This window comes from Triturus cristatus, chromosome 8, assembly GCF_964204655.1.
Source record: "Triturus cristatus chromosome 8, aTriCri1.1, whole genome shotgun sequence".
Lineage (NCBI taxonomy): Eukaryota > Metazoa > Chordata > Amphibia > Caudata > Salamandridae > Triturus > Triturus cristatus.
The window spans coordinates 272,279,830-272,303,404 of NC_140591.1; the positions used below are offsets into that span (position 1 = coordinate 272,279,830).

Sequence of the window (23,575 nt, forward strand, 5' to 3'; positions counted from 1 at the left end):
TTGTTATTTTGCACGTTTTTAGGGTCTAAATGAACTGATAGTCTGAGCTCTTATGAGGAACATTTGATGAATTTGCACTCTATTGCTATTTTGCACAAGTCATTCTGCATAAGAACAGGGATGTATGGCATGTGATTAATCTGCCCCTACTGTATAATGTTTACACTTCTGATGCTTTGATCTGTATGGCTTATGTAGAATGATTTGATGGTCTTATTGTGAACCTTTTATGATCCTTGGTGATCGAAATAAAGTTACTATGATTATATGATGAAAACCTATGCAGCGACAGCAGCAGGTAACCCTGCCCCAAGAGCTACCAGAGTCCAGCTGGACCCAGCAGCCAACACAAAAGTGAACGACCTCATGAAGGCCTCCATAGAAAATGCAGAAAAGAAGCCTGAGCAAGAAAAGAAGGATGACCCAAAAGGACCAGACCCCAAATTCTCAACACCACCACCTACCCGTCCTAAGGAGACAGAGACCAAAAAGGAACCTGCGGCAAGCCTGGACGCTGCAGGTCCTTGTTGAGACAATAATAGAGGACAACACAGGAAATACGGACCTGCAGGCATTGTTCACCTTGAACATCAGAAGCGTGAAGGATCAGGTTAGACATGCTGGTACACTGCACTTCCTGGCAGGCCAGAGCAGAGACATTTGCTTTCTGTAAGAATGTGGGATTCTGCACGCCCTGCCGTACAGCCAACTTGATGGCCACTGGAAGTGTGGGCCATCTTTTTGGTCTGGAGGGAAGTTACCAGGAGCAACCATTCTGATCAAGGGGCAGCATTTCACATTTGAGGTTAATGAACAGGTCTACGGCAGAGTGTAGGTCATGGAGGGCAGTTTACGAGAGTAACATACATTTTACTCATCCTTAGTCTAAGATTCGGGATGTGGAATTGATTGCAAATTGCTTTTTAGTGCATTTAAGCGCAACTTAAAGATGCTAAAATATTTGGGAATTGTGTCTTGTTTTTAAGCTACATAACCAATACTATCACCATTTATAGAACAATGTGATTGGCTCAGCCAAATGGTAGAAATGCTGACATTTACTATGTTTTACCTGTAAATCCAGGTTCAAGGCAGGGACACAAGCACAAAGACCGTGTGGGCATCTGGGTGTATTTTTTCTCTGCGCAGCGGTAAATTACAGGGTCACGTGCGATAAACAGTATTGTCCTCATGTTGTCGGATGTTGGACGCTGTTAATTGTGATTTGTCTTCATTACAAGCTTTTTACTTTAGCTCTGAACTACAATCGTGGAGGTGGTGGTAGGGGCTTAACGGCCTCTGCAGACATTCTGGACCACTGTTAACACCCTTAGCTAAGGGCAATAGCACTGAATTATTTTTGGAATCAACATAATTCTATAGTTAATAAAACAAATCCATTCTTTCTCGAAAATGTGCATACGTCAAGCAAATTTATCTTTATTCTTGCTTTTTTGTATCTGTGGCATAAGGTTTAATTTCAATACAAGTTATTTTAACACGCATCATGCTTTTTTGTGACTAGGGCAGGCACTGATTGCGTGAAAGGGCAGTCGTAAGAAACATTAGTTTTTTGTGTGCCAAAACTGCGCTATCCTATCATGAGTTCAAATACGGTGGCTGCAATGTTTTTTTTTATTGGCAGGACATTACACAAAAAGTGCCTAAGAGGGTGTGGTATATATTGCCAGAGCCAACATTTCAATAATACATTTTGTTATCCAATTTAAAAATTCATTGACTACATGGATCATCAAATTAAAAATACCTGGAACAAGGTGGTATTGTTAGTTTAACGGTGTGCGATGTTACAGTTTTTCAAGGATTACACACCAGTTTCCTTGGTCGTGGTAGCTCTGCTGGACTCTAATGTTATCTAGCTTCTGGCACACAGTTTCAAGCTCTCCTTCACAAAACACGTGGTAATAGCGGTGAAAGACAGGGCTGCACGCGCGCTGCCCATCAGACGCAGGCAGGGGCGTCGGGGAGCCACCCGGCCTGTCTTTCGTTTTATTTCCACTTTTCAGATGCCAGGGCACCAGCACATCTTGAGAATCGAAGGCAGTTCTATTAGTGTGAACGGGCAGTTTCGGATTTACACACTGACTTGAGTGACAGTCTCTGTGTTTCGCGTCACTCGTCGCCCGATAAGGACATGCCGCTTCCCGACTGTTCTCGTCAAGTCCTCTCTCCGCTGTCAGCACTGACGCGGCGCTGTCCTGGACGTCTTGCGTCAGCATGGCTGTGGCGCTGTCGTAAACGTCTTGCGTCTCGCGGTTGTTCCTATTTTCCTTAAGGTACTTGGACTTCTGCTTCATGTACTCCTGTTCCATTGCCCAGACGTAGATAAGTGCTTTTCCTCCAGGTTTTAGAAGGCGGACTAATTCACTTATGGAGGCCAATCTTCTTTCCTGCAGACAGAGACAAAAGTCATTAGAAGATATGCTTTACAACAACAACGCGGTGATAAGCGCCTCAACAGGGGGCTGGGTTTCAAAGATTATCAGGTAAAAGGTGGCAACAAGGGGTTTCAAAGACATATTTTAAATTACAAAGGAAAAAAAATCTAAGGAAAAGATTTATGAGATATGAAATTAGTGTCCAAATATATTTTACAAACACTATAGTAGAACGAACCATTCGAATTCGAGGCAGATGTTACCTCGTGGTCTAATTACTGCCACCGGCGCTGGAAGAAGGGCGCGGGGTATGCTGCAGCACCCCCAAAATAACTATGCTGGTTAAGTTCTGAAGATGAAGAGCAATAAGTATGCCTTTAAATTTGGTTTTATAGCTCACATTTGCTGTGCCTTCAAAGACATTTGTCCAAAGTCAAGCTATGTCTTCTGATAAATTGCTGCTTGTTCTCTTAACAAGAGGATTTGTGTTTATTTTCTTGCTCTGACAGCAAAGTGAGAGGAATTTGTAAAGTGAAGTATGTGACAATCCTGCTGTGGTACATTAGGTGTGAAAGGAAAGGATGTAGGATGTCAGTTTATTTTCTAACACACAAGATTTAAATACCTGGAAACTAAATGTACAAATATTGAAAAATACATCAGCAGTTAGGAAAGCAAAAACAAAGCACATTTGTTCTGTAACTCCAAAGTGTAATGGAAACAAATATTTTAATAGGATCAAAACAAATCAAGATACTTTACCTGGTGATGTGCAAATGGTAAAGATTAGCTGAAAATTGATTTCCGCACATTATCATTTGTGCCTATATAATTCTATCAGCAAAACTGCATGTCAGTGCGTATTTTGTGGCCATTTCAACAGAAAATTTACTGTCTATAAATGAGGGTGTTCCACCACACCATGCTTTAGTACCATATTTGCGACCGTGTGATGCTCCAAGATGCACCACCACCAACATACCACACCCTTACCGCTCTCCTAATGAATGGGCGTGGCTCATTTGCAATACTTGCTCTTTGTGGGCCGCTTGGAGTTTTCACAATCCCCATCACTTCAGTGATGTAACACTGATGCAAGCATCTCCACTCTGAAACTTCTTCCTGTACCACCAATTACTGCAGGCAAGCTCTCTGCTTAGAGAGCAAAGCTGTAATTGTTCTTTATGTATAATTCTCACTTGCAAATTCTGTTACATCCAGCAAAGGGCGACATTTTTTACGTAAACGTGAAATGTGCGAAATCCACCTGCAGAGAAACTGGGCTCAAGGAACAGATTTTTCAGTTTTTCACAAATTGGTTCCACTGGGTAGATTTTGCTGAATTTTGCGATTCTAGAAGAATTCTGACCACAGGCAAACGGCGGACATATGCAAACTGCAAGATTTTCATTCTATTGTTAAAATGTGAAAACAGTTTATTGCAGTTTTTTTCACTTCTGCATTTTGCAAAACATATTTTACCTAGGCCTACTTGCACTGAGTGCTAAGCATTAGCCTCTAAAATAAAACTCCAGTAAGAATTTGACCATTTCTATAAAAATCTCAGGGGCGTGGCTATCAGTGGTGCAGTCAGTGCTATGGCACTAGGGCCTAGAGGTGGGAGGAGCACATCTTCTGCTCCTGCTACTGTTTATTTAGCAGGCAGTCACTGCAGAATTTGTACGACCTTGGGGCTTGGCTATGTGTGGCCTCCTTCTCATGAGTTTGGGGAGGAAATACTGTTACTACAGAGAGTGACAGGGGCCCCACACAGGCTCAGACAAACACAGAACAAGCATTGAAAATGCAATAGGTCTCGCTTTTGATTAAGTTAAAGCCATTTGCTTTGCTAATGGTTTTGTATAGCAAACCAAATGGCTTTAACTTAATGAAAGGCGAGACCTATTGCATTTTTAATGCTTGTTTTTAGAGAACTCGAGATGTCCTGTGCTCCGTGGGAGGAGACAGTAGAGTTACGATTGTTCCTTCGCATTATGGTGCTTTCATTTTGCATTGACCTGCCCTAGCCAGTGAAAGCATTTGGAAGGGCTCGTGCCCAGCTCCATTCGTCCCGCCCACCGCAGCTACAGAATGTACCGAGAGGTAACATGGAATAAAACAGACATTGCGCCTTACTACCCATATGAAAGTGTCCATCTACCTTTCACTAAGCACTGTAAAGCAATATTTGGGTCAATTCAGAAGCTTATGTGTTTGCTTGAAATCCGAACTTCCACATATTTACATACCGTTGAATGTTGCTAAATTTCTCATTTCAAATGAGTAAAACCGGGACAGCATTTGCTGTTTTTCACGCGGAGATTCAGACCGGTCCGAGCAGCTGGGATTCCGATTCTGGGATACGAAGCCTGGGGGCACCCGTAGAGAGGTCTTTTGTGGAAAATCCACATGATCAGCTGCAATGATGTATATCATCCAGATGTAAGGAAGCATATGGGCTTTAGACAATAAACTATATGTATCAGACAGAAAACAATACGTGGGTCGGTAGCTACAGTGGTTGATAAAAAAAATATGTGACAAGAATAGACGCCTTTAGACCATCTCTCGCCCCCCTCAAAATGACATGATACGATCCAGGTAGAACAGGCAGCACGTCATAGCCGTCAGTAGGCTTTTTGGATGTCTTACTTCGAAAACCACCTACCTTGACCTTTTAGCTAATATCGATTTACATTCAGGGTCTTCCAGTTTCACATTTCCCATTATCTGCATGGACTGGCTGGATGTCGCGTAGTAGAGCAGAGCTTAATTTGTTAAACAATAGGTGCCGGAGACCAAAGTTTTGTTTAGAAACCTGCGGCCTGTCAGTGCTACGAATATCAGGGGGGCGACTACCAAGACTGCGAAGTCTTGGTTCCACCTTATGTTTCTTTAATCTAGCACCGGTGCCGTGCGTCACACGTGCAAAGACGGGCCTCCTTGCCTGTCACAGAAGTTTCTATCTCAGCGTATCAGTATAAATCCAAACACCCAAATGCCAATAACCGAATCTAGCGGAAATGGGCGTGGTAGGGCGGGGGTAAGGTCAGTCTCACTCGGAAAGAGAATGGGAGGGGTGGTGGGACTGAAGAAGCCCAGCGCTGCCGCATGTGTATCAAGGCTGCAGCTGACCGCCCCAGGCACCCCGAGCTTAAATGAGGAAATCCCACAAAGGTTGCTAATCTCCGTTTATCTGATGAGGGAGACAAGTCTCACACTTTGCCGAGCTGCGATAGCGGAGGGGCTGCTCTTGCAGATGCCCGTATGTCGTCCACCTGCCGGGCGGCCGGAGTTTACTTACGCTGCACTTAGTGTTAAAGTTTAAAAAACAAACAAAAGAAAACAAGTACCGTCCCCGGAAGAAGGTCAAGGCAGCCAACCCAGCCGCAAAGCCAGGGAAGAAGCTGTGCAGTGCCGGCGGGAGTAACAGCTTCAAGCCTGCCGTGAAGAAGAGCAGCAGCAGCGGTGGCTGTTCCAAGGGCTGTCTACATGGGCCGTTGGAAAAGTGGACGAGAGTGCGCAAGTCCATTTAAAGTAAACAAAGATGGCGTAGGGCTGTCCAGGCGAGCGCGTGTGCACGTGTCTGTCCATGCGCGCGTATTTTGTTGCCCCTCCGTACGCGTGCACATCTAGCTTTCGAATCTGAATCGATTATAAAAAGCCCTCACATGGCGAGAACAGCCAGAGTTTACTTACGCCGCACTTAGTGTTAAAGTTTAAAAAACAAACAAAAGAAAACAAGTACCGTCCCCGGAAGAAGGTCAAGACAGCCAACCCAGCCGCGAAGCCGGGGGCGAAGCTGTGCAGTGCCGGCGGGAGTAACAGCTTCAAGCCTGCTGTGAAGAAGAGCAGCGGCAGCTTTTCCAAGGACTGTCCACATGGCCCGTCGGAAAAGTGGACGAGAGCGCGTAAGTCTATTTAGATGGCGTCGGGCTGTCTAGGCGAGCACGTGTGCACGTGTCTGACTGTGCGCGTGCATTTTTTTGTCCCTCCGTACACGCGCACATCTAGCTTTCGAATCTGAATCGATTACAAAAAGCCCTCGCATGGCGAGGGCAGCGTTGCGCGCTGCTAACACCAGGCGAGACCTAAAAAGCATACAATGAAACAGATGTAGGCTGTTTGCAGGGGGAAAAAGAAAAAGAAGATAAAAAAAGATACCGAAGCAACCAGAAGAAATGAGCAGAGCAACCAGGAAGGCAAGAACAATATAAGACACAAAGAAAAAAGGGAACTGGTAGGTAGAGTGTGAAATAGACACAAGGACACAAGAGACAGAGGAAGAGAGCATAAAGCAAGAGGAGAGACCGTGAGAGAAATGGGATAAAGAACATTGAAAGAGACTGGAATAAAAAATCGTCAAGGACAGAAACATAAAAAGAATGTAAGAAGGGACAAAGTAAAGAATAAGAAGAGAGAGGGAGATTGAATGATGGCCAAAAATAACAGTAGAAAGGGAAGTAGTGGACTAAAGAAAAAAAGGTAAGGGAGAGAGCAGAGTGGAGATTTGAGCAAACCTGTGAAGTCACCCACATTTTCCGGATACCACCCGATTTCCATGCTTAGCACCTGCACGCCCTCAAAATTAGATAATCACCCTTAAAAACACAGCTTTATGCTGTTAGCCCACCTGTCAATATAATGTCAGGAAGGGTTAGCCTTGCTGAGTTATGGACAGGAGAAGCTTAAACCCTCCCGAATAGCTGCGTTTCCATGACAAATATCGTGCTATCGGCGTAAATAGCCACCTCCACATGCCCTTGACGCCTGTATGCAGAACCAGACTGGATACCAAACTCAGCCCTGCAAAAAAGTTCAAACCACTCCCACAGTGCAGGAGACCACGACTACAATGGATCCAAGAGGGCATGGCTGTTCCAGGTAGGCAATTCCTCTCTGAAAGCAGCCCCTCAACCAATAGCCCACTGGCGAAGGCCAGAGTGGCACAGGGGCCACCACGCCACTGGCAGGAAGACAGAGAAAGAAGTCTCTTCTGTGAAACATCTCTGCTCGGTCTGAAACCTGTGACATGCCAGGTAAGAAGTAACGGAAACGATTGGGTACATAGAAAAACAATTGCTCCAGCCCAGCAAGACACATTTAAATATGTCTGGCTGGAAATCTGAACTTCATACTGAAGGAAATGACACGTGTGCTGTGTGGGAGAGTTTGACAGGGCCTATACTCTGTTAGACGACAGGGCAGGACAGTACTAGGGGAGACACCATCTGCAGACTCGGGCTTTTCCACATAGCATATTTTTTTATTTGATATCAGAGTGGTAATAAGGTGAGTGGACGTTTCTAAAATTGTTGTCAAGATAATTTCATCTTTACATTTTTTAGAAAGTGTGCATGTCACTAGATTCCCATGAACAAGTTAAAAACCCCTCATAAAAAAATGCTCATTGTAGAATAATTCTATAATAAACCCTCAACGGGTTGCATTAAATGTTTCAATAGTTTTATTCAAAATAAAAGTGAAAGAAAACATAAATGCTACCCCCTCAAACATCAACTACTTGCAAATTAGTAGTGACGTGACATTTTCAAAGTTTAAACACGTTTGACGACCCAAGTGTGAAAACTCCAAATATCTTTTCAGCCAGTGTGAATATACTCTCATAGTTCAAACATAACAATCAGCCACATTTAGGCACTCCAATACGAATAGAGATCTGAGGCATAGATAGGTTTGCCCAGGATCATGTGATTTGGTAACAAACATTATAGGTCTCGCCTTTGCAAGATATATTTGTCTCGCCTATGCAAGATATATTTGCCAATCTGTTTTAGCAATGTTGTACACAAGTGTGGCTACTGTTTAGCATGGCTAAACATTAGTGGCGTAGAACAGAGTGGTGTGCAGTGGAGTGGCTTACAGTGGAGTTTCATGGAGTGGTTAGAGTGTTTTGGAGTGGCTGAGAGTATTGTTGAGTGGAGGGGTGTAGAGTATTGTTGAGTAGAGGGGCGTAGATTGATGTTGAGTGTTGTGGAGGGAGTTGAGTGTTGTAATGTGGAAGGGCATAGAAGGGGTTTGTAAAATTGATTAGAGTGTCGTACAGTGGAGTGGCTTGAAGTGGAATAGAGGGGAGTGGCTTAAAGTGGAGTAGAGTGGCGTAGAGGGAGTTGCATAGAGTGAAGCAGAGTGGCATACAGTGGAGTGGCATAGAGTGGACTGTCGTAGAGTTGAGTAGCATAGAGTGGAGTACAGTGTCATGGAGGGAGTAGAGTGTTGTACAGTGGAATGGAGGGCGTAGAGTGGAGGAGCATACAGTGGAGTACAGGGGCATAGAGTTGCAGAGAGCGGCGTGGAGGGGCACAGAATGTCAGAGTGGAGTGACGTACAGTGGAGTAAAGTGGCATAGAAGGAGTTGCACAGAGTAGATTTGAGTGCCGTAGAAAGGAGTAGATTGTTGAAGAGTGGAATAGCATAGAGAGGAGTAGAGTGATAGAGTCGAGTAGTGTCATAAAGTAGAGTGGAGTGGAGTAGAGTGTCGTAGAGTGGAGTGGCATAGAGTGGAGTAGAGTAGTAGAGCGGTGTGTTGTGGAGTAAAGTGGTGTAGAGTGGCAGAGGAAGTTGTGCAGAGCATCATAGAGTAGCACAGAATGGCGTACAGTGGAGTAGCGTGTCATGGAGTGGAGAGGTGTAGAGTGTTACAGAGTAGAGTGGAGTGGAATGCATAGAGGGTTGTAGAGTGCAGGGGCGTAGAGTAGAGTAATGTTGAAAAGTAAAGTGGCGTGGAGTGGAGTAAAGTGTCAGAGTGAAGTGGCGCAGAGGGGGGGATGTGGAGTGGCGTCTTGTAGAGTAGAGTGGGGTGTCATTGAGTGGAGTAAAGTGGAGTGGCATAGAGTGAATGATGTGTCGTAGAGTAGAGTGGAGAGGTGTGTCATAGAGTAGAGTTGAGTGGCATGTCGCAGAGTGTTATAGAGTGGAAGGGCATGTCAGTGAGGGGCGTAGAGTGGAGTGGCGTGTTGTAGAGTAGATTGGAGCGGCAAGTCTTAGAGTGTAGTGGTGTGTCGTGGAGTGGCATGTTATTGAGTGCTGTGGAGTGACGCAGAGCTGAGTGATGTAGAGTGGAGTGGTATGTCGTAGAGTGGGTAGTTGTAGAGTGAAGTGACGTAGAGTGTCAGAGTGAAGCAGTATGTGGTGGAGTGGAGTAGAGTGGCACAGAGTGAAATAAAATGGTGTACACTGGAGTATGCATGGTGTGGTAGCACCCTGCCATTAAAGACAACACATCTTCAATTGACATGACACTATATTTACACAGACATTCAGTTATACTGATAAACCTATACAGCTCACAAACAATAATGTGTGGAAATGGCATCACCTAGTGTATAGTCTAGCGACCTTTGACCCTGTCACCAGACAGGTCGCTCCCCCCATCCGCCACGCAGCCCCCTGTGGGTTGAACCTCCGTTGCCGCTTTTGCCGCCCGACTGCTCGCTCCCTTTTTTATTCTGTACCCCTGCGCTTGGCTTTCTGTGCCACTTTGTTTTTTCATTCTGTGCCCCTGTGTTTTGCTTTCTGTACCCATGTGCTCTGTTGTCCTTCTCCCGCTGTCTTTTCCCGCCGTTTTTACCCCGCCGCTGATCCCCTGCGGCCCCGCCCCCTTCACTCCCATTGGCCGCCCGCTCCCACCTCCCACCTGCTCCTCCCTCCCTCTGCCCTCATATGGAGGCCGCGAAGCGGTGGTAGAGAGCGACCTTTGACCCTGTCACCAGGCAGGTCGCTCCCCCCATCCGCCACGCAGCCCCCTGTGGGTTGAACCTCCGTTGCCGCTTTTGCCGCCTGACTGCTCGCTCCCTTTTTTATTCTGTACCCCTGCGCTTGGCTTCTGTGCCACTTTGTTTTTTCATTCTGTGCCCCTGTGTTTTGCTTTCTGTACCCCTGTGCTCTGTTGTCCCTCTCCCGCTGTCTTTTCCCGCCGTTGTTCCCTGGGTTTTCCACCGCCGCTGAGCCCCTGCGGCCCCGCCCCCTTCACTCCCATTGGCCGCCCCGCTCCCACCTCCCAGCTGCTCCTCCCTCCCTCTGCCCTCATATGGAGGCCGCGAAGCGGTGGTAGAGAGCGACCTTTGACCCTGTCACCAGGCAGGTCGCTCCCCCCCATCCGCCACGCAGCCCCCTGTGGGTTGAACCTCCGTTGCCGCCTGACTGCTCGCTCCCTTTTTTATTCTGTACCCCTGCGCTTGGCTTTCTGTGCCACTTTGTTTTTTCATTCTGTGCCCCTGTGTTTTGCTTTCTGTACCCCTGTGCTCTGTTGTCCCTCTCCCGCCGTCTTTTCCCACTGTTTTTTCCCCCGCTGCTGAGCCCCTGCGGCCCTGCCCCCTTCACTCCCATTGGCCGCCCCGCTCCCACCTCCCAGCTGCTCCTCCCTCCCTCTGCCCTCATATGGAGGCCGCGAAGCGGTGGTAGAGAGCGACCTTTGACCCTGTCACCAGGCAGGTCGCTCCCCCCATCTGCCACGCAGCCCCCTGTGGGTTGAACCTCCGTTGCCGCTTTTGCCGCCTGACTGCTCGCTCCCTTTTTTATTCTGTACCCCTGCGCTTGGCTTTCTGTGCCACTTTGTTTTTTCATTCTGTGCCCCTGTGTTTTGCTTTCAGTACCCCTGTGCTCTGTTGTCCCTCTCCCGCCGTCTTTTCCCGCTGTTTTTTCCCTGGGTTTTCCCCGGGTTTTCCCCCGCCGCTGGGCCCCTGCGGCCCCGCCCCCTTCACTCCCATTTGCTGCTCCGCTCCCACCTCCCAGCTGCTCCTCCCTCCCTCTGCCCTCATATAGAGGCCGCGCCGCTGGCGCGCCTAAGGCAAGCCCGTCTAAGGCAAGCCCGTCTGCGCCCGTCCGCGCCTGGACCACACCCAGCGCCAGAACCCCTGGACCCCGCACCCCTCGCAACGCCAGACTGCACTACGACGCAAGCACCCTCCACGCACTCAACACCAGACGAGACCACCCCTGCTACCTGGCCACCCCGAAACGCACCCAGGGGCCTTTCACCTGCCGGAACTGCAGATTCACCAGCATCCAACCCTCCACACCACCAGCCAGAGAACCCAACCACCTCCGCTGCATCCTCCTCAACACCCGCTCCTCTCGCAAGCACGCCATCGAACTCTGGGACCTCCTAGACTCCACCGCCCCCGACTTCGCCTTCCTGACGGAGACCTGGCTGAACGCCACCTCAGCACCAGACATCGCCATAGCCATCCCACAGGGCTACAAGGTCTCCCGCAGAGACCGCACCAACGGAGTGGGAGGAGGAATCGCCATCATCCACAAAGACTCCATCAAAATCTCAACGAACACCGATGACACCCTCACCATCGCCGAGCACATGCACTTCCAGATCCACAACGACCCCAACACCACCCTCAGAGGAACTCTCATCTACAGACCTCCTGGACCACGCCCACAGTTCAGTGACACCGTCGCCGACCTCATCAGCACCCACGCCCTCGCTTCCACGGACTACATCCTCCACGGGGACCTGAACTTCCACCTCGAGAACAACAACGACGCCAACTCCACCGCCCTGATCGCCAACCTCGCCAACCTCGGACTCAAACAGCTCGTAACGACACCTACTCATGCCGCTGGACACACGCTCGACCCCATCTTCTCCGCAAGCCCCCACGTCTCCTTCAACCACACCACCGAACCACACTGGACCGACCACAGATGCGTCCACTTCACCTTCAGAAAACCCACCACACACCACCGCACCCAACAGCTACCACGCCGCTGCTGGGGCAAGGTCACCGAGGACCAACTGACTACCGCCCTCGCCCTGAGACCACCCACCGACCCAGACACCGCCGCGACCATCCTCACACAGTGGATCAATGACTGCACCAACACCCTCGCCCCTCTCAAGACCTCTACAACCAACCACACCAAAAAGAAAGCAGCCTGGTTCACCGAGGACCTCTGGATCTCCAAGCACACCTGTCGGAAGCTGGAGAAGAAATGGCTCCACGACCGAACACCAGACAACCACACAGCCCTCAAGAGCGCCACCCGCAGACACCACCAACTCATCAGGACCGCCAAGAAGACCGCCTTCTAGGACCGCCTAGACAACAACGCACACAACACCAAAGAGCTCTTCAGCATCGTGAAAGAACTCTCCAACCCCAGCTCCAACACCAACGCCATCTCAAGACCTGTGCGACTCCCTGGCCACCTTCTTCCACCGCAATATCACCGACATCCACGACAGCTTCAACTCCGACCCCCCCGCACCCACCACCGAGTCCACCACCCCTGCGACTACCACTCGCACCAGTCGCCTGACAGTCTGGTCCAGTGTCAGCGACAAAGACACCATCAAAACCATAAACTTCATCCACTCCGGATCCCCATCGGACCCCTGCCCTCACCACGTCTTCAACAAAGCCAGCGCAACCATCGCGCCCCACCTCCGGGAAACAATCAACTGTTCCTTCGAGACGGCAACCTTCCCAGAAAGCTGGAAGCACGCCGAGATCAACGCCCTTCTGAAGAAGCCCAAGGCGGACCCCAAGGACCACAAGAACTTCCGGCCCATCTCCCTGCTCCCTTTCCCGGCAAAAGTGACCGAGAAGATTGTCAACAAACAGCTGACCCGCTACCTCGAAGTTAACAACATCCTGGACCCTTCCCAATCCGGTTTTCGCAGCAACCACAGCACCGAGACCGCCCTCATCGCCGCCACTGACGACATCCGGACCCTGATGGACAAAGGAGAAGCAGCCGCCCTCATCCTCCTGGACCTATCAGCAGCCTTTGACACGGTCTGCCACCGCACCCTATCAGCACGCCTCCATGACGCCGGTATCCAAGAGAAGGCCCTGGCCTGGACCATATCAATCCTCTCCGGCAGAACCCAGAGCGTCCGCCTCCCACCCTTCCGCTCCAAAACCACCGAGATCATCTGCGGCGTCCCACAGGGATCCTCCCTCAGCCCGACGCTGTTCAATATCTACATGGCCCCCTCGCCCACGTCGCACGACAACACAACCTCAAAACCATCTCCTACGCCGACGACACCCAGCTGATCATATCCCTCACTGAAGATCCCCACACCGCCAAAGCTAACCTCCACAGAGGAATGAAGGCCGTAGCCGACTGGATGAAGGACAGCAGACTGAAGCTGAACTCAGACAAGACAGAGGTCCTCATTCTCGGACCCACCCCATCAGCCTGGGACGACTCTTTGTGGCCCACGTCACTAGGCACAGCCCCGGAACCCACGGACCACGCACGCAACCTGGGGGTCATCCTCGACTCCACTCTCTCCATGACCAGGCAAGTCAACGCCGTCTCCGCGTCCTGCTTCAACACCCTCCGTATGCTCCGCAGGATCTTCAAATGGATCCCCCTCGACACGAGAAAAACCGTTACCCAGGCCCTCATCACCAACAGACTCGACTATGGGAACGCCCTCTACTCAGGAACTACAAACAAGCTCCTGAGACGACTCCAACGCATCCAGAACGCCTCGGCCCGACTCATCCTCGACGTCCCCCGCCGCAGCCACATCACACTCCACCTGAGAGGCCTGCACTGGCTCCCCGTCAACAAAAGGATCACCTTCAAGCTCCTGATCCACGCACACAAAGCACTGCACAACACCGGACCCACCTACCTCAACAACCGATTCAGCTTCCACACCCCCACCCGAAGCTTCCGCTCAGCCAACCTCGCCTTCGCCACAGTCCCTCGCATCCGAAAAACCACCGGCGGCGGCAGATCCTTCTCCTACCTCGCTGCCAAGACCTGGAACACTCTCCCCACCATCCTACGACAGACCCAGGACCTGCTGGCCTTCAGAAGACTCCTCAAGACCTGGCTCTTCGACCAGTAGCACCCCCCCCTCCCCAGCGCCTTGAGACCCTCCCGGGTATGTAGCGCGCTTTACAAATGCAGTGATTGATTGATTTGTTTTGATCATCATAAAATTGTTGTGTGACGGAACCATGCATGCAATTACAGTGCATGGCCGTTCCACGCTGTCTTAACCACACATTTGCCTTTACCACGCATGCCTGTACAACAAAATATGCGTTGTTAAGGCATGTTTGGCAAAGACATATGCATGGTAAGTGTAACCCCTAACTCCTGCCCCTGCCCTGAGCCCTAAAACAACTCTAGAAACCCAAAAAAGTACCCCGAACCCTGCCCCCTCTCTGATCCCTAAAATGGCCCCCAAGCCCCAGCCCTGAGAACTAAAACTACCCCATCCCTCCTGGAAACCAACCTCTTCCCCCAAGCACTAAAAACGTCCCTGCCCCACCAAGCCCTAAAAAGTACTCCGATACCAGCCCCCGCCCTGAGCCCTAAAATTGTCCCCCAAGCCCCCTCCCTGAGACTTAAAACTACCCCCTCCTTCCAAAAACCAACCCCTCCCCACAAGCCCTAAAATTGTACCTGCCCCTCAGCCCTAAAAACTACCCCACCCTCCCCTACACCGTATAAAACTACCCACCCTCCCTGAGCCCTAAAAAATACCCCAACCCCCCTGAGCCATAAATACGACCCCAACCCGCCCTGAGACCTAAAAACTACCCCAATTCCCCCTAAGCCCTAAAAACAACCCGACCCCCCGAGCCCTAACAACTACCCAACCCCCCCCAAGCCCAGACAACTACCCCGACCCTCCCAGCTCTGAAAACAACTCGACCCCCAACTCTAAAAAGTACCCCAAACCTTAAAAACTATCCACCCCTCCAAAACCTGGCTCCAGCCCTACTTACCTCACAGCGTCCTCTCCCAATCCTTCCTCGTCCTGGGCCCGCCCATGCCAGCAGCTAGACCACGCACTGTCTTAATCACTCATGCGTGGTTAAGAGATTATGCGTGGTTAAGGTAAGCATGATTGCGCTTGTGCTGTTAAAACGCGCGTGGCTCTGCCCGCATTTTTCTGACTGTTTCCCTATTAAAATATTTGTTTCCACCAAATGTCAGAATTACAAAAAAAAATGTTCTTCATTTTTACTTCCTAATTCTGATATATTCTGAAATATCTGCAGTCCATTTGAGATATCTAAATTTAGTTGTGCTAGGAAAAAACCTTTCCTTTAACAACCCCAGCAAGATCGTCACATAAATCCTCTCACTTTGAAGTCCGAGAAAGACAAGTAAACCCCAAGCACCTGACATTTGACCTCCATCTTTGAATGCACATCAAATGTGGCAAGATAAGAACAAAAATTAAAGGCCTATTTACAGAAAGCGAGTACTCGAGGAAGAATAGAAGAATTGGTGGTAAACAGGATATGCTTCACAGGAGGGACTAACTCGAGTTAGTCGCCTAAAACAAATAAAGCCAGCAAACAGAAAGCACAACTGTTTGTAACAAAACACAAAGCCAATGGGAAGCGATGGCCGGAATGCATTCCCAGGGAAGCTTTTAGAATGTCCCCTAGAAGTTGTTAGCAAACCAGACAACTGCGCTGTCTTGTAGGCTTTGACCTAATAATGAGAGCCAGGGGTTTAACCTGCACCTCTTGATTCTGAGGTCTGCAACTTATCAACTACAACACCCCTCTGTGTCATATTTTGCACACATTATTCTACCAAATAAAATCAAAGGATGAAGACATTGTCTCTCTTATAAGTATATGGAAGCACGAAGAGGCCACTCCATCTGTGGGAATTATTCTTTTAAGAGACACATCCTTTCTTACTACGATGTCTACCTTTGCATAGAACATTTAAACATCCTTATTAAATGTGTCAGCTTTATATCTCTAACAAACTCGTATAAATGACCATCCTATGTGCTTAAATGTCCTTATTGATGCACATTAATAATGATACAACCTATACTTTATTCAGTAATATAGCTGGTAAATCCATTTTATAATATGCCATTTGTACCACTTATAAACATTATTTAGGGGAAATATTTGAGCATTGCTGAAAGATGCAGGTAGTGATTGCTCACTCAATGACATGGACAGATAGCATCCTATATTTGTTTGATTAAAGTACTGCAATCTTAATTCAGAAGGACATAGCCCAGTTCACCTAGCATCTGGCCAGACCATCCTAGCTGAAATTTGAACCCTTGAGGTGTTTGCCCCCAAAACCTCCACCCCAGGCCATCCCGGACGCAAAATATGTACTTTATCCACAATCAATGGGCAGCATTGCTTATGCAGCCTCCAGTCTGAACAATTCTTCCACCTATCTGAAACATGGCACCCATCTAAATTATGACATTAAAATGACTCATTCATGATTAATAATAGTAGTGCAATGTACTTTAAAAGGTACCATATACTATAATATTTACAAACCAGGTGTAAATCGATACCAGCTCTCCGTAGTTACTTGCCCATTGTTCTTTAGACTGCATCATATGTCCCTCTTAAAAAAAATAAAAAAGAATAACCCCAGGGAACACTAGATAAGCTCCCATGTAAAGCCGTAAAGCCATCTGTAAACTATATCCAGTTTTGACCACTGATACAACTCCTCATGCCTTAAAATATATCACTGTTCCAAAATGTCCACCATGGCAACAACCCCAGAATTCAGTGATCTTCCTAAAGTGATTGCAGCGTAGCACAAATATACATGTTTCTGTCTTGAAACCTTGAAAGGTATGTATGAGGGTACAGAACGAAAGGAAGAACAGAAATGGAGAGGAGAGAGAAAGAGGAGTACTCAAGCCACAGAGGTGAGATGGAAAGGAGAAAGAAGAAATAGGAGAGGATGATAAAGGAGAAATGAGGGAGGGGAAAGGGAAGAAAGAAAAGGAGAGAGTCAAAGGTTGCAAGAAAAGGAAAGAAGAGATAAGAAGTAGCAAACAAAATGCATTGGGTGGAGAAAGCGAAGTAGAAGAACTAAGGTTGAGAAAGATATGAGAGTTAAGTGAAGACAAGATATACATGTCAAAGTGGAAGCGAGGAAGGAGTCAGAGAGGGTTTGGAGATTGAAGGGTGGTTGTGGTGCAGCGAAGTGTAGCACATAGAAAGAAGAAAGGAGACAGGATGATGGAGAAGCAGGACAGGGAGGCAAGAGCAAAGAAGAAAGGAGATGGTTGAGGAGTGCAATAACAGAAGAACCACTAAGAAATGGAGGAAGGAGCTAAAGACTAGTGAGAGAGTGAGAGAAAGAATGGCTATCATTTAATACCAAGCTCGCTGGTGAGGGGGGCTGTTTGCCTTGCTTACATTAGGGCCCATGACACATTTGCTATGCCACTGAAACCCATGAAAAGGTCAGAACATACTTAAAAAGTATTTTTATGAAACCGGGCAAGACAGGCTTTTGATAGCTTCCCCTGCTATAAGGAATTGCACAGAGCACACACCTGATAAATGATATAGAAGGTTATGGGAGGGAGATGTAAGGGTTCCATAACATACGTTACAAGGTTTTTCTCATTCTGTAGTCCATGAAGTTTTTGTACACGCGCACCAATACTGTGCTTATCTTGGCTGGTCATGAGGATTAGCATTCCAATCTCTTTTGCGTGTTTATTATGGACTGTGTCCCCACAAGTTCGTAGTTAGACTTTGGTGTCATTGTTCTTAGTTGGGAGATTTTAGTTAGGATTATTGGCACCCAACCCATCTTTAAGTGTAAAGGGAGGAAACAACATTATCTATGTAGATGCAAAACCATTCACATTTATATCCCTCAATGTGAGAGTTCTCAACTCCCCGATGAAAAGATGGATGGTGAGGAAGTTTTTGAGACAACAAGACTGGTTGTCATTTTATATGCCGGAGATACACCTTCTAAAACAGGATCGATTTAGGATTGAAAATAGGGGCTATCTGTCTCAGGTGTAGGCCTCTGGGAATACCAAGAGAGCTGGGGTTGCCATAATGTTCAAGAGAGATTTACCAATCCAAATGCTGGACACTTAGAGAGATCCTGGAGGTAGATCACTCAAAATCCATGTTAAAACACATACGCAATACTCTAATTAATTAATATTTACACCCCTAAAGATGAACAGGAACAATTCTTAACTAACACAATGGACTAAGTGATGGGTACCTCTCAGGGGGAGATCATTCCAGGGGAATATTTTAATTTAATGTGGAATCCCGAATTCGAGAGACAGATAGCCAACACCCATGCGAATGGGGTTGTCTCAAAAACATTAAAAACAAAGTTTAGGGAACAAGATCTGCTAGATATTTGGAGATATTACAAACCAAATAGAAGCGTTTACACCTTCTTCTCCTATGTTCATAAATCGTCCACCAAAATTGATAAGCTATTTTTTTCAAAAGACCTCATTGGGCAGGTTTTGGACATGAGGTTGGTGGGGGCACCATATTGGACAATGGCTAGGTAAATCTTGAAATTAGAAGCTCACTGCCGGGGTGTGTGTGTGTGTGAGGGGGGGGGGGGGGTGGACTGGAGGTACCAGTCATGTCTTGTCAGAGAACAGGTAAGAGCTATGCAACCATATCGGATAGCAGTTTAATAAGAGTGACCCAAGGGACACCTCTATAAATGCTAATTGGAGCACTTTCAAGGCCTCCTTCAGATGGTTCACAATATTATTGATGGCTAAAATCCATAGGGAAGCTTGGCTGCAAGAGCAGACTCTACTTGCAGAGCTGGAGAAAATAGATAGAAAAAAAAGCCCACGAGAGGAGCGAGGGCAAGAATACAGATACAGGGCAAACTAAGAGTCCTTAGAACAAGTGAAGCAAAGGCTGCCCTGCTGAGACTTAAGCAAAATGTTTATGAGAAAGGAAATAAAGCAGTTAAAGTACAGGCCCTCAAACTCAGATCCCAGCATGCAGAAGAATATAGTGAATTGCAGTCTCCGAAAGTTGGAGATATCACCAGTCAGAAGGGGAAAAGAGACCTTTTCTTTAACTTCTACAGGACACTATACACCTTGGGACACCTTATGAGGACATTATGGCTTTCCTAGACAAAGTTCACATGCCAAAGATACTTGCAGACAGGACAACTGAAATGGAACAACCCATAACAAAACAGGACATTTTACAGGCTATCAAGACTACGCAGCCAAATAAATTTCCAGGCCCAGATGGTCTTTCTGGTGCATTTTACAGAGAGTTTGCGCTCTCCTACTGGACCCGCTAGCTGAGTTGTTGAACTCGTTCCTTGGCGGAATTGGGGTAACCCCATCCATGAGAGGGGCTAATGTCATAGTAATCCCTAAGACTGGGAACCTCCTGAGTATTGCAAATCATGCAGACCAAATAGCCCTACTAAATTCAGACGTAAAGATTTATACAAAAACTCTAGCTGGACGTCTGAGAAAAGACTTACCCACTCTGATCGACTTGAACCAAGTAGATTTCCAGGAAATTTCTCTATGACATGAATCATGATGGCTTTGAACACCAACTAGCAATTAATGCACGCCATTTGGATTCACCCTGGACACTAACCTCACCATCAAGGAACACACTGCACAAACCAAAGAAAGCCTTGTATCAACTCTCTCTTCTAAAGTGAAACTGTTTCTTCCAGAATGTGACATCAGAACTGCTGTTCAAGCTCCCGTACTCTTGCATCTGGATGGTGGCAATGCCCTGCTCAATGGCCTTCAAGACTCCACACCGACACCTATTAAGCGCATCATATATGTCATAGCAGGTCTCATCCACGGCATGAACAAACAGGATCACTTCACTTCTACCTTGATGCAACTCCTAGCTAGCCTGCACCATCTTCAAAATCAGCTGCATCACCATGACCAGCACCCCTCCCTATATTGCAGATAAGCGCACCATAGCTGGTGGTTCTCAGCACACTTGCAGTCAGGACACCATCAGACTAAGACCCATAAAAAACAAAAAACAAGGCAGCAGGCCTTTTCCATCTATGCACTCTGGATCTATACATTTGGACAGCCTCAATGCTGCTCCAATTTGGGGAAGAGCTGAAGACGCACCTCTTTAAAGAACGCTACATCACAATGGATTAACAGTTCACAAATCAGTTCACCTATTACTCGATTACTTTATGCTTGTCTTTGACTCTGTACAGTGCTCTGCTGCCTTTTTACTAGATTTGCGCCATAAAAATACCACATACATAGATAAGGACATCATTGTCTCTTATGAGCAAATGCTGTTAGGAGGTTCATATTAACTATTTCTAAACTGTTGTGCATTTCTTTATAAATCCCTAACTGGAAGGTGGAAAATTATGTTTCCTGCAAGGCAACTCCGGTTGCTCCACTTTCACTATAATGCGATAAATGTGACCCTTAATCTATGGTATTGTTTTTCTATTTTCAAGGCAATATGTTTTGATGAGGCAGCGTGACCTTTAAGAAACTGTACTTGGAATACTTATATCAACAACATACTTACATCCCTAAGTGATTTTCTCCTATGAAGCACCAAGCAAGAATCGCTTAATAATAATTTAAAGCAGATACCGACAATTTTGGTGTACCGCATCCGCCATGGGGGCTGCCTGTTACCGCTTGATGCCATTTGAGCCCGTTAGCAGGGGAGAATCATGTCTACTTTTTCTTCTTGTTTGTACGTAATGATTAGTTATCTCGGAGAAGGCTCGGGACCATTATTTCCTTTTTGCTCCTTGCTCTTGGGGATAGGGTCAATACCCTGGCATATGGAGTTGATGCAAATATCTATTCACACAGTCCTATAGCCTTTACAAACTGGTTACGACCTCAGGCATGACGTAATACTTGTTAACGGGGACTGTTGTTTGTATGATGGATTGTGACATAACAGTTCCCTGTATACTATATTGTGATATATAATATGCTAACGGGCATTGTGCCAATGTATATTATTGGTCTATCTTACCAGATTACTCTAACCTCAGTTTCTGCTATAGAATTTATGTCAGTGGAACGGCTTTTTGAAATATTGAGAACTCATTTCAGATGCATGACTAGGCCTTTATTGACACCTATACTTGTTACATTTCGAGTAATGTGATACTTGATCACTTACCGCTGTTTCTCGCCGCATTACCTTTGGGCATATCGAGGGTATTGCAGTTTCTATATAGCTGTGGTGATACTCTGATTTCAACTGATTTGTCTCATCCTTAATGTCTGTTTATTCATTTAAGCACATTTGATGAGCTATCAAACCTGTGGCCCTACTATGGGGCCATGTTCCTTTGAAGTTCGCCTGCCCTGGGTGAGAAAAAACAATGGATTGGGAATAAACACATGCCATACTTTCCACATGAAGCATCTTGGGACTAACTGGACAATCCGGTGAATTATTATTGAAAAGGTATGCTCCATCACTAGTCACACTTGCTCACTTTTGCTCACTTTTTGTATGTTTTTGCACCCTGTGGTATCATGACTGTCACGTGAATTCCTCGCACTATGTATATGCATATTAGAAATAGGATTTGGCTCCTTGTCCAAATATTCGTGTGGTTGCCTGTCACAGGTTTTAGCTCTCAACATTACCCTCTGCTTTGGCGGTTTTCTTTCTAAAGTCATTTAGGCCCATTCAATCTGTTTCTTTGGTGGGTGTGAATTGCTTAGAGTACTATATTTGTTTAAAAGGGTATGTGTTTCCAATAGCGGGTTCTATGTGGAACGGCTGCCCTTTATAACATCTGGGTGGAAAACTGCACATGCCCAAGGGGGCATGAGTTCCCATGAACGTGTTCAATATAGAGCGGCTGTCCCCCCTTTTTACTATCTCGTATGAGATTTATGTTTTGCCAGTACATGGGTTTCATTGTTATAATTGTTTGTGCCAGTCACATGTTTATATGTTTCATTAAGTCTGTTGTCCAAGAAATGATTTTCTGTCAAGGTATAGTTTATTCTTTGGGAGTTGTCTTTTTGTATGTATAAGCGCCCATTTGGTATTATGTGTATATATTTATGTATCTATATATGTGTTGATTACAGCCCTGATGAAGTTCAAGTGTTAACTGAATGAAACGTGTTGGCTTGATGTTGTGCGTAGATGTAAAGAACCTGAATTGAATAAAGAAAGAATAAAAATTTTAAAAAAAGGAATACCTGCCCTCACTTATATTCTTACTGGTTGTGGACAAGAATCTTAATGGTGCACCATTCCAAAATTTAAGGCTCCGGCCTTATACAGAACTCACGTGGAGTGGGACAAACATTCTATTCAACATGTCTGGGCAGCTTACCACTGCTAATCAGTGCTAAAGTGTATGTGCTCTTTATTGAAAACATGGCAACATTGGTTTATGCACAATTGGCACATTTCATTTACTTAACCTCCTAGTATAGTGCACTACAAGTGCCCAGGTCTGTAAATCAAATGCTACTAGTGGGCCTGCAGCACTGATTATGCCATCCACTGAACTAGCCCTTTAAACATGTCTCCGGTTAGCCACTGCAGAGCCTGTGTGTGCAGTTCTAAACTGCCACTTCGATCTGGCAAGTTAACCTACTTCCCAGGCCCAAACCTTCCCTTTTTATTACATATAGGTCACCCCTAAGGTAGGTCCTAGACAGCCCCTGGGCAGGTTGCAGTGTATTTAAAAAGTAGGACATGTACTTTCCCAATTGGGAAAAGATGGGACCTCCAAAATCGGTGTCTCTGGAATTACAATTTAAAAACAAATTATGGAGAAGTTCGTTTTTAAATTGCAATTCTGAAAATTCCACTTTTAGAAAGTTGCACACAAAAAAACCAATTGATGGACAGAATGCTGAACAATGTCAAACATTCACCCCAGTACAGAGATGAACAATTGTTACTTACCTGTAAACAGGTGGTTCTCCAGTATTGGTGTCTTTCATAGATTCACATGCTTGAATATTCCCCGTCGTCGGAGTGGGAGTCCCACGGTAAATAAAATAGCAATATATATAGTCATAATATACCTAAATAATCCCATAAATAGAGCTCTGTAGGTGTAAAAACACCAAGAATGTACCTATATGAAATCTCCATAGGGAAACATGGAGAGAGAAAAAAGACATTTGCAGCCTATCTCTGTCATTATCTTGGTCCAAACTACAGCCAATCAGGCGTCAGCACCTCTCCAGAACCTTCTCCTCAGAGTTCCTGACCTCAGATTTTCGTCGCACCAAAGTGTATGCATAGTTTATGAGGAGGAAAAAGCCTCTGAAGGGAGGAGGGAGGGTCGCATGTGAATCTATGAAAGACACCAATACTGGAGAACCACCTGTTTACAGGTAAGTAACAATTGTTCTTCTCCAGTATTGGGGTGTCTTTCATAGATTCACA

The 23,575-nt window shown here is 46.6% G+C and overlaps 1 protein-coding gene across 4 annotated transcripts in view; it reads right to left on the minus strand.

Annotated features, from left to right (window-relative positions):
- Positions 1-1,699: 1,699 nt before the first annotated feature.
- ALKBH8 (alkB homolog 8, tRNA methyltransferase) overlaps positions 1,700-23,575 on the minus strand; it is a 438,016-nt gene continuing 416,140 nt past the window's right edge. For all 4 annotated transcript variants that reach the window (XM_085621497.1, XM_085621495.1, XM_085621496.1 and 1 more), the window contains one exon: positions 1,700-2,411. In XM_085621497.1, the coding sequence (XP_085477623.1) occupies positions 1,809-2,411 (603 nt within the window). In that variant the 3' untranslated portion in view covers positions 1,700-1,808. The remainder of the gene's footprint in view (positions 2,412-23,575) is intronic.